The 16,772-nt window shown below is 42.0% G+C and overlaps 1 protein-coding gene across 2 annotated transcripts; it reads right to left on the minus strand.

Moving 5' to 3' along the window:
• Positions 1-1,372: 1,372 nt before the first annotated feature.
• On the minus strand, positions 1,373-12,466 carry pacsin1b (protein kinase C and casein kinase substrate in neurons 1b; the record flags this gene model as incomplete). Of its 2 annotated transcripts, none has more annotated exons than XM_080728737.1 (8): positions 12,358-12,466; positions 7,695-7,930; positions 6,377-6,529; positions 5,748-5,923; positions 4,371-4,491; positions 3,699-3,823; positions 2,944-3,134; positions 1,373-1,482 (listed from the first exon to the last, which is right to left on the minus strand). In XM_080728737.1, exons 1-8 carry the CDS (start codon positions 12,449-12,451, stop codon positions 1,373-1,375), a joined length of 1,206 nt encoding a protein of 401 aa, XP_080584863.1. In that variant the 5' UTR covers positions 12,452-12,466. The 2 variants fall into 2 exon arrangements, with proteins under 2 accessions (XP_080584863.1, XP_080584862.1); XM_080728736.1 differs by having other exon boundaries at positions 2,944-3,140.
• Between the last annotated feature and the right edge of the window lie 4,306 nt (positions 12,467-16,772).

The raw sequence follows: 16,772 nt of genomic DNA on the forward strand, positions 1-16,772 counted from the left end.
GCGACCCAGGCCGCGATAATCATATTTTAACTGGGGACCCCCCCACCCTGGTGAGCGCTAAGAGTTGAGGCCTTACATTTTGTATAACACGGTTCTATTGTGAAAATATCTCTCGATCTACATGCTCAAACGAGGCGTTGTGAGCATGTAGATCGGCTATTTTCAGAATTTCTGACACTAATATTTGACAATTTGGCCACAGGTTGAGAACCACTGTTCTAGACCAGTGGTTCTCAAAGTGGGGTCCAGGGACCCTTGCATGTCCATCTGGTTCCATTTGTATGCTCTCAGAGTTATGGGGGTCTTTGAAATATAAAAGGTTTTGAGAACCACTATTCTAGCTGGGTGTGACGGCTGAGGTCAGAGTAGACATTCCTCACAGCATTTTGAGAGAGTCTAGGCCGGCACAGACCTGTCCCAGGCATTGTCAGGCCCCTTGACATGATACAGACCATGATACTGACATAGTCAGTATCATGGTCAGCATCATAGACAGTAGCGTCAATATCATGGTTAGTATCATGTCAATATCATGGTTAGTATCATGTCAGTAGCATGGTTAGTATCATGACGGTTTCATGGTTAGGCTTAATTCCTCCCCCTGAACCTCTCTGTACCCCTGGGGGGGGCTGTACCACCCCCAATGAGAAACACTAGTCTAGCTTATTGAGCAGTGTCTGTACTGAAGATACATTTAGTGACTGGTAACACATGCGGTTGTATGGGAAAACATCAGGAAACACAACAAACTGCAAGGAGAAAGGGGAAACTCAACACTGAATTCAATGCAAAAAGAAAACGTCTGTACAAGCATCCAGATTGTAAAAAAAAAGAAAAAAAAGAAAACGTTGTCAAAATATATACAGTATACAGTGAATGCACAATGCATAGCTCATTCTTGCTATCCAGGCACAACGTATTACCATATCAATACAATTATGAGGAAACATACTGTATGGCATATCAGCTACATAGTTGAAATCGGAACACAGCTACCAACAAAAACAAAAAACAAAACATACCAAAATATTTTCCCTTCAGTTGCGAGGGGGCGTCGTTTCTGTGATATTGGTACATGTACTGTACAGTATATTGACATGGTTTTCAAGAGGATACGGTCTCAACACCAATATACAACAACCAGAACTGATGGGTGTTATTTGCTGTATAATGGTCTCCGCTGCCTGTGCTGAGCCATGAGTTCCTGTGTGTATGATGATGCGATGAGGACAGCTCAGTGTGCCTGACAGTGACAAGAAGGAAAAAGCTTTGTTCTTGAAGTCTCTGGCGATGTGCAGTTTTATGACCGGACAGACAGACAGTGCTGTCTGGGTCAGTCCTCCAGTGAGGTAGCGTCCTCCATACGAAGGCCTCAGATAGGCTCCACGTAGTTGGCCGGGTACAGACCCAGCTGGCCGCTGTCCAGGCGGCCTTTGCACCAGCCCTGTTCGTCCTCGTCCTCCAGCTTCGTCAACTCGTCCCCTTTGACCGCAACGGGGAGACAGAAGAATAAGAAGATGCCCGTGAGGCAGTGTTGACTTTGACAGCAAATCTTGATTTTGAATAAAATTCCATTTAGTTTTAATCATTATTTTAGTAATCTAAAACAGGGGTCTTCTTTTTTATTATTTAGTTTAACCACTTGAACAACAACGCCTCGCAGCGCGAGGCGTTGTGAGCTTGTAGATCGGCTATCTTTGGCAAAGTTTTGAGGGGGAAAAGAGCACACCAAGTACAGAGTGAAAGGTCAAGTTTATTAGGTATTGACGGTTCAAGTGGTTAAATATCTGAAAACACAAATTTACATGAATTCAAAATATCGTATACTGATAATTGTGCTTTCAAACGATGAAACTAAATGGAATCTGTGAAAAGGTCGTGGGGGTCCCTGCTTCATCTTTCTCTCAACTAAGGGGTCCTTGGCCTGAAAACTTTGAAGAACCCTGATCTAAAATGTTTTAGTGTTAGTCTAGTCTTGCGTGGCCAGACTGTTGACTCCCGTGATTTGCAAATGCTCCCGTCATACAGTCTGGGGCAACGGAAATCTTATGATGAGTATCCGGCATGAGAAGTTATAAAGCGGATGTGCCTCCTCCCCACTTCCGTTTCATTTTTACCGTATTATCCTAATATAAATAAAAATCATCTAAGCATACATAGCTTGCTGCTTATCAGAAATTATATTTTAAAATATAGTTGTGTGAACGGAAATGTCAGCTTCTGATACTCGCCGACCGTTCCGGAGCTGTAGTTCCAGACTCTATATAGCATTCGGAGATTGTGAAATAGTTGTCTGTTAGTGTTAGTCTAGTTTTAGTCGACTAAATATCATAAGACTTTAGTCAACTAAATCTACAATTAATTTTGTCGACTAAAATGTATTTTGGCAAAGTAAAGCCTGATTTTACTCTTAGTTGCATGCTGAAAATAGCCGATCTACAAGCTCACAATGCGTCGCAGCGTAACACGTTCTTCCCAAGGACGCAAGTCTGTCCTGCATTCTCTGTGTTGAGAAACGGCCAATGTCACATAACAGTATACACTTATGTTCCAAGTACTTGTCAAAGTGGGAAATGGTGGTTGGCAGCAACGATAACACATTGTGGGCCATTGATTATGCTTAGTTGGCATTTTAGGCATTTTAGCTGATGCTCTTGTTCTAGGAGAATAACTGAGCGAGTCTATTTGTGTTGTGTATTGTGTTGACACAAATCCACTCGTCCTAGACAATTTGGCCTCCTGGCCCCCAAACTGAGGAATAAACTCCCTGTCGCACTAAGAACTACAGACTCACTCCCTAGCTTCCGCCGTGGACTGAAGACTCACCTCTTCAGACTCCATCTAAAACCATAGCACTACTGTAACACTCCCCTTCCCTCAATGACCATACATGAAGCTAGACTTTCTTGTTATAGTACGGTCCCTCCAACCACTATGGCTCACCTGCATTGAAGGTGAGCTCGTCCTGCTCTTGGCCATCGTAGTCATAGAGCGCCCTCACTCTCACACCTTTCCCCACCTCCTCGTCGAAGGGGTTGGCCCCTCCGTTGGTGTCGTTGCCCGAGTCAGGCGCCGTCTGGTCCTCGTCTGACCACTCTGTGGAGCCTGTGAAGGCTTGGTTCTTCTCATAGCTGCTTACACTGTGGGAGACAGGTTTCAGAAGCACATCAGTACCACCGTAACAAGGGCAACCTAGAGGTGTGCATACTTAGTTGAGACCGATGGCCACCAACCTTGTACTTTGACCACCAAATTGCACCATCTATGAACGATATTGCCTTCTGTTGTAATTTGATGATCAGACAGTGTATTATATAAGTATATTAAGTAATTGCAGAGTAATAGCCTATGTAGGCCACACATACAGACATCCACATTACAATAGTTGTATTTGCTTCATGGCTCAACTAATACAGTACCTTTACAAAAACTATAACAAAAAAATCCACAATATATAATATTAGTACTACAATTACTACTAATACTAGTACTATGATGATGAAAATGTACTATTACTACTACTTCCACTATTACTACTACTACTACTACAACTACTACTAATTATGTGTATTTGGACTGTATATTTAGCTAAAGCAATTAAAAAGACAAAATAATACAGCTGAATGCACAACAAAATGTTAATTTACCTGAGAGTTAAATTAACATTCTAGATATGACAGTGTGTTCATTGTCCTCACCTTCCCTGGTCACCAGACTGAGCATGGTCTACTGGTGTTGAAACGTTCGTCAGAGTGATTCCATCAGTGTTCTTCTTTACCTTTTCTTTCTTGCTGATGTTGTGGGTAAGATCTGGGTTGTACTCCTGCAGGACAGGAGGAAAACATGATGCAGAAGAGCCTACATTCATATACTTGTACAGTGTACAATGCGACAATAAATACACATGCCTTTGTGTAATTGAGTGAAGACTGCCTCACTATTTTATTGTTAACACTTAATCAATCACTTGAAAAGTTGTACATCCATTTGGTTCTCAAACGTGATCACAACGCAAAACAGCTTCATTTGGCTTTTTAGATAAAACAATGTCAAGCAAGCATTGCTTTTAGAAACATGCAGGCAAGGTGTTTTTTTTTCTACATAGAGGTGAATGAGTGCTTTCACTTTATCTATAAAGTAATTTTTTTTTTTAAATAGATACAACGTTTTTGCATGATCCCTATGATATACACTGTAACTATTGTTATATCTATAACCTAAATAAAAAACTAAATATATGTTTTTCAGAAAATTAAGAAAACGGTCAAGTGATGACGTAAAGTTATTTTCGCTCCGACTGGATCAGAGACCCGAAAAATGGTATTGATCCCAGGCTATGTAATGTAGTAGTCCAATATGTTGTACAGTACCTCAAACTGTGGCCAGTTCATATGCATGCCAGGTCCGTGAGTGTTGCTGAACCACTTGAGGTCCTCTTGTGCACTGGCTGTTGTGATGCTGCGTTCAAGTTCTCTGTACACTGTTGCATAGCTGCAGAAACACAAACACAAAAGTTACAGTTAGCAAGAGGGTACTGGTGCACACATGTATATAGGCACCAATAGTGTGTACATGTATTGTAAATTACTTTATACATCTCTGCTGTCGGGCCGAAACCTCCTAACTCCAAAATGTTAGTTTTCAGAAAAATGAGCTCAAGTGGAGTTAGGAGGTTTTGACCGAAGGGCTTTTTACTACTTTTCATTGGTTCAATATTATTTTAACCAACACACAGACGTAAAGGGTGTTCAATAGCACATATTTATGAAAAAAAGAGAGGGCCAATCGGGTGGAGTTAGCTGGTTTGGCAGAAAGTGTGGAGTTAGGAGGTTTTGTCCCAAGCTCTTTTTAATACTTTCCATTGGTTCAATATTATTTTAACCAACACTCAGATGTAAAGGGTGTTCAATAGCCCTGATTTATGCCAAACAATGGAGTTAAGAGGTTTTGGCCAGACAGTGACGATATATATTATATAATACGTTTATTTAAGCAACAATAAAACAATAGTAGAATCATAACGATCACACACATGAACAAATGTTAGAAATGAAAATAAGCCCCTGGCTTTTTTGCATTTTATCCTTTTGTGACAATGTATGTATTTTACATATTAACATACAACACGTTTATTATCAAACAAAGGAAAGTCAAAGATACAAACTACTGATGTGTACAGGTGAGGTGGTGTAGATAGATAGATAGATAGATAGATAGATAGATAGATAGATAGATAGATACCGGTAGATAGATAGATTGATTCAAGTCACAACAACTATACTCATGAAAACAAACTTTGTAAAGCAGGGGTCTTCAAAGTTTTCAGGCCAAGGACCCCTTAGCTCATAGGGAGATAGCAGGGACCCCCATTCCCCCAATACATATTGTATATATGGATTCATAGACTTGTTTGACAGCACTGTCATCGGCCATGTTGGATGTGTGTTATTTTTCTTTTTCTTTTTCAGACTTTTAAACACTTAACCTCTACACCAAACCTATTTGCCAAAAATAGCCGATCTACAAGCTCAACGCCTCGCGCTGCGAGGTGTTGAGAGGTTGTAGATCGGCTATGTTCGGCTAAAGTTCTCCTCAGAATAGGGGTGCGAGGGTTCAAGTTGTTCATTTAAAATAATTATCCTATCACACAAAGATTTTGGCGGCCCCCCTGTAGTAACTCTGAGGACCCCCTAGGGGTCCCGGACCCCCTGCTGAAGACCCCTGTTGTAATTAAAGTCCATAATAACCTTTGGTTCTCTGTGAGGTTGAGGTGACGTTTGATGTCCAACAGCACCTCCCTGAGGAAGCTCAGCCTTTTCTCCTCAAACTGCTGGCAGGAGTCAAACACCGTCTCCATGTTCTCCATGTACTGTGGGGTGCAGCTGCCCAGCTCGTCCAGGGCCTTCTCGTACTTCTCCTTGGCCTGTGGTGGGACAGCAAGCAACACGTTGGAACAAAACCAAAGGGGAACTTATACAGTATAGCTTACAATACCTGTGTGATGATCACAATGAATGTTAGATATGGCATTTCATTTCATTGACGTGAGGAGTCACTGTTACAGAAACAATTATGCAATATTTAGTTGGGAGCTGGGGGTGATTACTTAGTGTTTTTTTAGTTCACTTCATGAGAATTAAATTAACTTTGGTCACAGGGGACAAGCCGTTTTACCACGTTAATCTGATGTACTTTTTTTTGTCTCCACCTCGTAGCCTGGGTCTTAAAATAGTGAGTTGATTTGATTTCCTCTTTGGCTGATTGTGTCTCAGAGCTCTTGCATACTGATGATGACACACACATTGCAACATGTCATCAGGCTTGCTGTGCATGTATATATGAATATTTTCGCAGCTGCAGCATCGCACATTCTCACCTTCTGCGATTCCTGTTTGCATTTATCGACTTTCTCGTGGAGTTTCTTCTGCACGTCTGCCGGGACGGCCTCTCCTTTGCTGTTGGCCTCTCTGGTTGAAGCCAGCTTCTCCTCTTTACAGGCTATGTGGTAGGTCTTCTTGGCAGCCTCGAGCTAAAGGGGACAAGGTTCCATGGAGAAATTGAAACCCATGGAAACCGAACATTCAGCATTGATACAAAAACGAAGTTAACCCGAGGACAGGGGTGTCGCACCAAATTCTGGGCCCTGGGTACAAGGATTCACTCACATTTTGTGCTTTAACTATTGAAATAGCAGATATACAAATCGTGAAAATATGTGCGGAGTCTGAATATTTCAAATCTTTTTTAAGTTTTTTTGAAAAACCTGTTTCTATGTCAGTGGTGCTCAAATATTTTCAGGTGAAGGACACACGCAGCACGACACTCGGTGCCGCGCTGTGAGCTTGTATATTTGCTATTTTTCAATAGCTAAAGTATAAAATAATGAATGCCCCCCTCCACCTTGGGCCCTAGTAACTCAGTCCCACTTTCCCCCCCTTGTGACGCCCCTGCCCGAGAAAAGTCTAAAGATGGATGCGGTTGAGAATGAGTAAGGTGCACACAGTAGCCTATTTGTTTTGTATCTCAAACAGCTAACATAACCATGTACTGTATTAAGTAGTGCTTTGTATATAAACTAAACACAATGTCTTATGTTCCAGTGATGGCCACCCTAATGTCTGATAAACTACACTGTTCTGAACCCATCTGTCATAATAAATCTAACAGCACAATGATATATTAGACTGGATCAGGGGGATTTAGTCTAGTAGCAAGCAGCAGAGTGCATAAACTGCATGTCATCTATCACAATAATCTGAAACGGATATAAATGGTGCTTCAACAATTTTCTTTCTACAATCCTGTGTAAAACATCCCTTATTTCTATCAACAAAATGCAGTTTTGAACTAAAATAATAAAACTGTTTTAAAAGAAAACTTTTCATCTAACCAGATACCAAGGTAAGTGTATAACAGTAGCCTTCAATTGGTATCTATATACCGGTAAGTGTATCATTAGTATTACATGGAACTTGTATGTGCACATACTTGGAAAATAAACAGATTATGCTAAATAAATGCTAATTTATACATTGTGGAACATCCATACCATATGACAGAAATGACATACAGTATATGCTGCTGAAAATACTGTCAGTGTGAAACACATATAAGCTCTCCTGATTGATTGAAAGCGGTTACAAATGCTAACAGATGCTTACAAAGTGAGGTTATTAAATAGCAGCTGGCCTCACCTCCTTCAGTTTCTTGGCCCATGGTTTCTGGGCTTTCTTGAAGCCCTCCTCTGCCTCCTTGGTTTCCTTGAAGCCTCCCATCATCTGTTTGTGGTAGGAGTCCTTTTGCCAGTTCTTAACCTTCTCAAAGTCCTCATTGATCAGTCCGTTTCTCACCTCCTGATGCAATTCGCTGACCTTCTCCGCTTCCGTCATCACCCCCAACCAAGCACGCTCCACTGTACCGTACTGGGGACCTGAGGAGGGAGGTGGAGAGAGAGAGAGAGAGAGAGAGAGAGAGAGAGAGAGAGAGAGAGAGAGAGAGAGAGAGAGAGAGAGAGAGAGGCAGACAGACAGACAGACAGAAACAATTACAACTCTACGACTCTTATCCAGAGCATCTTACAAATGAAATATCAGAGTAAGTGGCTTGAACACTAGTGGTTAGTAAATGCCATGACAATACATGGTAATGTAAGTCAGTGGTTCTCAACCTTTTCAGGCCGTGACCCCCAAAATAATCCACACCCTGACGAGAGTTGAGCATTACATTTTGTATAACACTTTTCTATTGTGAAAATAGCAGATCTACATGCTCACAACTCCTCGCGTTTGCGAGGCGTTGTGAGCATGTAGATCGGCTATTTTCACAATTTCTGCCACTAATATTTGACAATTTGACCAATGTTTAATTTAGAGGTATTAAAAAAGACTTCAAATTATCACTTTAGAAATGTGCAGATACCCTCTATAGTCTATCCACTTAAACATTATGTTGGTTTGTTTACTGTTGAGTGAGAAAACAATGTTGCACATTAAGTTAATTATCTGGTGACCCCCCAAAATAACCCACAGATTGAGAACCACTGATGTAAGTGACAGTGGAATAGGTTTATTGATGGTTATGTCATGGCAATAGGTTTGATTTTTGTGGACCAGGGGCCCTATTTTGTGCCCAAGTCACGCTAGCCACTATTTGAGCAAAGGGCGTTCCCGACGCAGAGTTTCTATCTTGCGTCACCAGCCTTATCCCTAAAACAGTTTTGCTACCCCTTACATTATGCATAGTTTGGTGGTTTGGGCGTTACATTAATAAAACCAATCAGTGTGCCAGGTGCCATTGCCTTTAACCCTACCAGTGCCAGCCCCAAGATGGCGCCAAAGAATGCCAAGCTTTCTTTCAAAGGCGAGCGCATTAGCATCCGGGGACTCACGTTGCAGTGACGCGCGTGCTCACGTTCGTGCACGTCATGGAAAGGTCCCGGATGAAAATGGCTACGGAATAGCTATTAGCATTTTGTCATTTAAAAGATCATTTTTAGGCGATTTCGCCGTAAATAAACCTCGCGCCGCATCCCTAAAAACACAATCCAGAGATATGGGCCTCCAAAGATGTGGTTTTTCATTGGATTCGGCGGCGATTCGCGGCAACGTTACTCGCTAACGGCCGGCCGGGGGGCGGCCGGATTTCGAACACTGGATTGAAAATTTAGGCCCAGGCTTCAGAAGGCCTCGGATCATTTTATTCATTTCATTAAAAAAGCCGAACATGTTCGGGATAGGCACACTGGACGTCGTTCCGGAAGCGGCGCTGAACATTCGGTGAACATTGGGGGGCTCAAAAATGTATTTTAAACCATTTTAATGGAATATATCGTCGGACCATGTAAAATGGCTAGCTGGCTAGCGTAGGACGAGCCAGGACCACCCACGGCTCTACAAGCAGCTCAGGGTAAGTCAATTAATAAAAAAAAAAATGTATTGGATTGAAATAAAGCCGAACATGTTCGGGATAGGCACAGAATGAGTTAAGATCCTGCTGTGCTATGCCTTATGCCTATTGTACACCCTCTCCCTCTCTGCCCATGTAAGAGGCAGAGAGCCTTGGAATAAAATAATAATTATAATTGTGTTTGATATTATCATTTTATCACTGATGAAATTATCACATATTATCACTCACATTGCTGGTTATAGAGAACTTTAAATTACTGGATAATTAAACTTAATGTGGTTATAGCGAACACAGTTCGAACAACATTTTGTTTGTCTTTGACAAGCTTAACTGGCAACTGCTGATAAAAACAAAACGTAATGCCACAAGGAACTAACAGTCACACTTTTGTGGATTACAGTCAAATTGTAATGACAATCACATTCACTTAATTCAGAAGTGCCGGTGTTCGACCCTGCGGCCGCATTGAGTCACCTATGCAATGTTGGACACATCCCGATACGATACCGTTTAGGGGCAGCTGCCTTGTGCGTAATTAACGGGTAGTGCAATAGGGCTGTAGATCTACTCTTATGCACACGCATAGACTTTGGTCAGGAGGAGTAACATTAACCACATATAGATACAAAAAAGCAGATGTAAGCAGTGGAGCTAGGGGGGAGGCGGGTGAATAAAGCAGCCAGATTCTGATGAATGAACAGAACAGTCACTGACAGGGGCGTCACACGGTGGGGAAAAGTGGGACTGAGTTATTAGAGCCCAAGGTGGAGGCTGGGGCCTTAATTATTTTATACTTTAGCTATTGAAAAATAGCAGATATACAAGCTCACAGTGTGGCACGGTGCCGCGCTGCGAGCTTGTAGATCTGCTATTTTTCGTGAAAATGTGTGCAATGTTTTAAGTGAACATTTGTAACTAAAATTTTGCTTCTTGCGGGTCCCTGGAACTAAATATTTTGAGATGGGGGTCCGTGGCCAAATACATATCATTTGGGGGGGGTCCTTCACATGAAAAGGTTTGAGCACCGCTAACATAGAAACATAGGTTTTTCAAAAAATCTTAGAAGGATTTGAAACATTCAAAGACTTGCACAAATGTTCACGATTTAAAAAAAAAAAATCAAACCTCGGTTCGAAGTGGAGCGGTGAATCTGTGTGTGTGTGTGTGTGTGTGTGTGTGTGTGTGTGTGTGTGTGTGTGTGTGTGTGTATGTGTGTGTGTGTGTGTGTGTGTGTGTGTGTGTTTGTGCCTGCACAACAGCGCCCCTCCTTTAACTTGTGTGGCCACTCAAGGTATTGCCAGGCTACAGACATACCCAGCCAGCCAGCCAGCCAGCCAGCCAGCCAGCCAGCCACAGACATACCTGTCTATTGGGAGCGCTTTCACCGCTCCAAAAATAGCAGGTCTACAAGCTTGCAGCGCGGCACTCGGTGCCGCACTGCGAGCTTGTATATCTGCTATTTTTCAATAGTTAAAGCACAACATGATGGGTAATAATGCGTTCCCAGTCTAAATGGGTGAATACTTGTACCCAGGGCCCAGAATTTGGTGTGACACCCCTGGTCACTGAACAACAGCAGGAGAGCAGTCTGACGGTGAGCTAAGTACGCCATAAATACCTGAAATTAGGGTGTGTGAATGATACGTTTGCTATTGAGCGGACCAATCAGCTGAAGCCAAGTAGAGCTTTCTTTCTACCTTGAGTTGTTCATTAACGAGAGTCCTTGCAATTAGTTACATTCCACTGTGTGTTTTATATGACCCTCAAAACTAACTCTTTACCTTAGGGACTTTTATGCTTCTTTGCAGCCTGTACACTTGTTCACGTGTCGCTACAATCGTCTGCTTAAGTGCTAAGTTATTAATGGTACTTCACTTATCCTTCATTAATACTGCAAATCTCTCTTCAATTAAGTCTGCTATTTATTACCCTGCCTGCAGCAATGTCTAGCAGGGTATTGTAGATCTTCATTAAACACTGAGGGAATGACCAGCCCCAAAGAGACTTTGGGGTCAAAATGGTCAAAGGTCAAGGTCACAAATTTTCATGAAGCTTGTGGGTATGATTAAGTTCTTAGTTGAAAGGTCAAGGTCACAACCAGACAACATAAGACATGTTGGTGAGGTACATTTGTTTAATTGCCATAGCTTCTGCAGCAGGCAGTAGCTATAGCACCATGTGTGCTACTGTGTTGCACATATCTGTCTACTGCCTGTTGTAGTGGAGGTATAAGCTAGTAAAGCTACTTTTAAAAGGCATACAACATAGTGATTCAGATTCAGATTCAGATTCCTTTATTTACCATTGTGTATCACACATAGGAATTTGCTTTGGTAACATACAAGTGTGCATTCAATATTTTTTTCACAAATAACATGAAACCAACTAACACAAAACACCGTGCAGAAATAAATAATAAATAATATAATATAAAGTGCAGTAGTGTTCAGTAGTGCGACATATTGCTGATGTCCCTAAGGGGCAGGGGAAAAAGGGAAACCAGCGTCATCCAGCAGCCTGGCGGCTGAGGGGAAAAAACTGTTTTTGTTTGTTGTTGATACCATACCATAATCAATATTACTTATGCAATACACACCATACAAGCTAAACGTTGAGTACATACCTGTAGCCTACATGACTGTTACTCAATAAAGCATGTATCATGTATTTGACTAGTGCTGTTACACTGGACACTACACTCAGATACTCATTCATTTTCAAATATGATATTGAACTAATCTGAGTCCTGTGTGTGCCTTGTTGGCAGGCTTGTGTCAGTTGTTATGTTTCCATGCCGGGTTGTCACAGCACGAGATGCCAAAGAAATTTGCTTACTGTACAGTCATATTTAAAGTGTATACAAATGTAACCAAATGAGACACATTTGTACACTCTCCGAGTTACACTGACATATCGGGCGATAAAGTGATGTGTGATATTTTCACTCACCTTTGTCCACTAGCTGTCTCCACCTCTTGGACCAGTCGGTCAGCTGCTGTGCATAAGCTTTCTCAATTTTGGCACGCTCCTGTATGCAGTTCATCAGATCATTGCAGAGCCGATGGCCATCGTCAATCCGTTTCACTGCACGTTTGTAGTTTCCCACCTTATAAAAGAACAAACAAATTGAAAAACAGGTCAGATGAAGTTAAAATAAAATATAAAATAAAACCGAGTACACTCAATAATAATTAATGTGCTGTGTGTTTTCCAGACCGTCAGTATGAGAACATGTGGGGGGGGCGTGGGTTTATAAGGCATTACAATCATTTATTCTGTTTTGACATATTTACAGTAGAGATGTTTTCATTCTAATGTCTGAGCCCTGAACTCTGCAGGGCTTGAAACCTGATGCATTGATTGGGCTGTGAGGGAACACAGCAACGGGAGGGGCTTGCTTGCGTGGGTGCATGTGCAGTTATGCAATGGAAGCAGGGGCTGGGGGGGGGGGGTATCAATTGCAGCTCTCCATTGACACAGAGAGCAACAGAAACAGACAGAGTCAGAGAGATAGACAGACAGACAAGAAAGAAAGAAGGGAGAAGGGGCAACACAGAAAGAAGGGGAGAAACAGAGGAATATAGAGTGTATATGAGACAGTGAGAGATAGTAACAGTGTGTGTGTGTGCGTGCGTGCGTCCGTGCGTCCGTGCGTGCGTGTGAGACAGGGAGAGAGAGAGAGAGAGAGATGCACATATGCAAATTGAACATATGTTGCTGCATTAGACATCGTACAGAACACGCCACACCGAATAACCCATACTGCACCCTGCAAATGCCACGCCAATGGGGTGGAGGGCAAATGATTGTATTCCATGCCATCCTCTACTGCTGCGGAAGCCAGCCTAGTCAGCTATCAGCAGGCAGCACTGCAGCAAGCCACTACAGTAGTGCAGTGAGTGACTGTGATGGATTGCACTGGGCTGCTTGTATGTTGAAAGAAGACAGGTTCTCTGGCCCTGCTGCTTTCTAAAAACACCGCCTGCCTGACTGTGGTGTTGTTGGTGTAGGGGAAAAAATAACTTTAATATGAATGTGGCAATAGGGGAGTGGCAATATGTGCTAAACCCTGAACCTATAGAGTTTATTTGGACACATAGACGTCAAGTGAGAATGTGATGAAAACAGGCAGATGAGAAATAAATAGTATTGGTAATCCCATCTGAAGTTCTGAACATTGGGGAAAATTGTGGTAAACAACATTTTACAAGAAACAAGTAACAACAACAAAAGTCAATTATAAAGAAAAATACTTACTAAAAGATAACAGAATATTCCATGGTGGAATCACTGTAAAGTAACAACAAAGTAGGTCGGGAGTGGCTTATTGTCAGTATCAGCCGGTAACACGCGGGAGTCTATCCCCGTTACAATGCGCTAGACCCCTGGGAGATGGACTGCTGAGGTGGAGCGCCACACCTACCATCAGCTCCCAGTACTTGCCGCACAGCTTGCCAAGCCCTGCTACTCATACGCTGAGTTGGCGGTGCCCGGAATCGAACCCATGACCTTGCGGTACAAAGGCAAGAGCTCTACCGACTGAGCTAACCAGGCACAAATCACTGTGATTTCTATTAATTTCAATCTCAGTCCATCTAGCCACAAACTGGGGGGCCAGGGGGGTCAAACCACACATTCAGATCGCAACCACAAACTTTCCACAAATACAGAAGACAATCAAATTAGTTCTTCTAAGATTCTTTGTGAATGACAGCCTGACTCACCCTGAAGCACTGAAGCAGTCAACCCCACCAATAATTTACTTGAGGCAACAATGTCAGACAAAATGAGTCATAATACCACTTCCAACTACCAAACACTGCTTTCCCTTTAAAAAGCTCAGCTGCAGAGTGAGGTGACGCCAGTAATATAAATTAGAGTCAAAGGCAATTTGACAGGAGACCATGCTGCATAGCTGTCATCACACTAGCTGGAAGCACACTCAAAGAAGATGTTTAACGTAAAAATCAAACTTGTACCAACAAGAGTCGTCACATACCCACATACCCCACCAGGGGCGTCAATTGGGTATGGCAAGGGTATGCAGCTGCCATACCCTGGGTCCAGGGGGGAAAATAAAAGTTACTTTTAAATATAAATCCATGAATGTCTCTTTGTCTATCTGCGCTGGTTATTATGTTGTTAAATTACAGTAAAATAACTACAAATGCAAAATTTTACATAATGGTCACTTTAACAAGGTATTATAATTATATTCTCCACACTTGTATTCTCCCCATCTTGACAGAATGGTATATTACCAGGTTCCGCAGGTCAGCTGCACAGGTGCAATGCATTATTGTTAATTGTGGCACGTTTACTAACATGCTAAGTTTAGCTGCACTTGAAAAACCATTCCAGGCTGCCATATCCAGCCCAAGAAACCGTAGACCTTAACCTGTGTAAAAAACTGACAAGTCGTTTTCTTCTTTTTTTTCAGACATTGTGAAAATAGCCGATCTACATGCTCACAACTTGATCTGCTATTTTTTCACTGCTATTTTCACAATAGAACCGTGTTATCCAAAATAGTAATGCCTATTTTCCATGAGGACTCCCATCTTTGCCATACCCTAGCTTTTGCTGAACTGACGCCACTGTACCCCACTGTCAGCCGGATACAGACAGCACCGATCACCCTACCACCCTAGACCCTATTTGGCTATGAGTGCACAAGATGCAAGTTGGCACCTCGACAGAGTGCAGTCTAGTTCTATTGCAGGGGTAGGCAACCTTAGGCACAGGTGCCAACACTGGCCCACTGGCAGGAATGTGAGAGAGAAGGATTTTTATTTTAAAAACAAATCTAATTAAACATTGTCAATTAAATGAAGTTAGCTAATTTACAGTTACATCTTGCACGTAATTCTACATTCATTAAAACTCTGACTGGGGAGGGAGTCGGGGAGATAGGTGGGTTATTGCTGTGGGTCTAATGATCGTTATAACAATGTCCTCCCAATCAAATTATGTCAAAATATTTGTAATTAAAATTTATGTTGACATGGCACACTGACTATCTAGAAAATAAAAACATGGCACTTTCAAAACATTTCAAAAAGGTTGCTGACCCCTGTTCTATTGTATCAAGTTTTAGAATAAATCCAATTTCCAAACATTCCAAATTTTGACTTTTTTGTCAGATCAATACCATTTTTTGCCAATTGTCAAATATAAATACTAGTCTATTTCTGCTGTTTTTGTGCAACACTGTCATCCGACAAAGTATAGAATTCATTTATAAAAAAATAAAGTCTGCCAGACAGCAACAAAGTGCTGTTTCTATATTGTCTGTCCTCATCATGTAACTAACTGATCTTACTTGAAGTTCATTAAGTGTTCGTCATTTAGCAGTGTAATGACCATGTACAAACTATAGCGCTCAAAGGCAGGTTTACTGGGAGTTCATGGCCTGGCGGTTTACCATTACCTGTTTGATGTAATCTGGACTCTGCGGGTGTTCCCAAATTGTCTTGCCTCCCGTTTCTAATGAGAGTTAAGCACCAAGGGCGTTTTTAGCTTGTATCTAGAACGGTTGGTTCTATCCAGTCCCAAAGGAGTTTAGGGGTTTTATTGTGAGTTAACGGCTTGGATATTTCTCTCTCCAAGATAGCTTTGAACTGTGAAGACTTGTTCCAAACTAGCTCACTCCTCAGAGGAGTGAACCAGATTTATTGAGAGTTCATGGGGCTGTGCAATTTCCTATTTTCCATTTTTAATTTGTGAAGTCTGTTCCCATTCTGTGTTGCCAATGATTTAAGACTTCTTCCGTAACAGTAGTCCCATGCTGTCTCAACTTCCAGATATGTGATCTGAGAGGAATTGGTTTGGAAGTAGTGAGAGTGAGTGAACTGGGAGTTCATCACGCACTGTAGCAGTTCCTGCTCAACCTGAAAAGGTTGTCTCACTTCCCCCATTAGGCCTGTAAACGCCCAAATTGTCTCCCATCCCAGGAATTCGTTGTTCAGCAGTCTAGAGCCGTTCTACAGTACATCAAGGGTCTTCAACAGGGGGTCCTCAGAGTTACTACAGGGGGTCCTCCAAATCTTTGTGTGATAGAAGCTTTTTTTTTCCTCCCTAGCATCCATATTCTGAGAACTTTAGCCAAAAATAGCAGATCTACAAGCTCACAACGTCTCGCAGCGTGAGGCGTTGTGAGCTTGTAGATAGGCTATTTTCTGCAAAGATGTTTGGTGTAGAGGAGAAAAAGAGCAGACTAAGTACAGAGTGAAAGGTGAAATTTATGAAGTATTGACAGTTCAAGTGGTTAAATATCTGAAAACACAAATTGACATGAATCCAAAATACACTGATGATTGTGCCGTCAAACGATGAAATGATATGGTATCTATGGGTTGTGGGGG

This window comes from Nannobrachium achirus, assembly GCF_963921795.1.
Source record: "Nannobrachium achirus genome assembly, chromosome: 6".
Lineage (NCBI taxonomy): Eukaryota > Metazoa > Chordata > Actinopteri > Myctophiformes > Myctophidae > Nannobrachium > Nannobrachium achirus.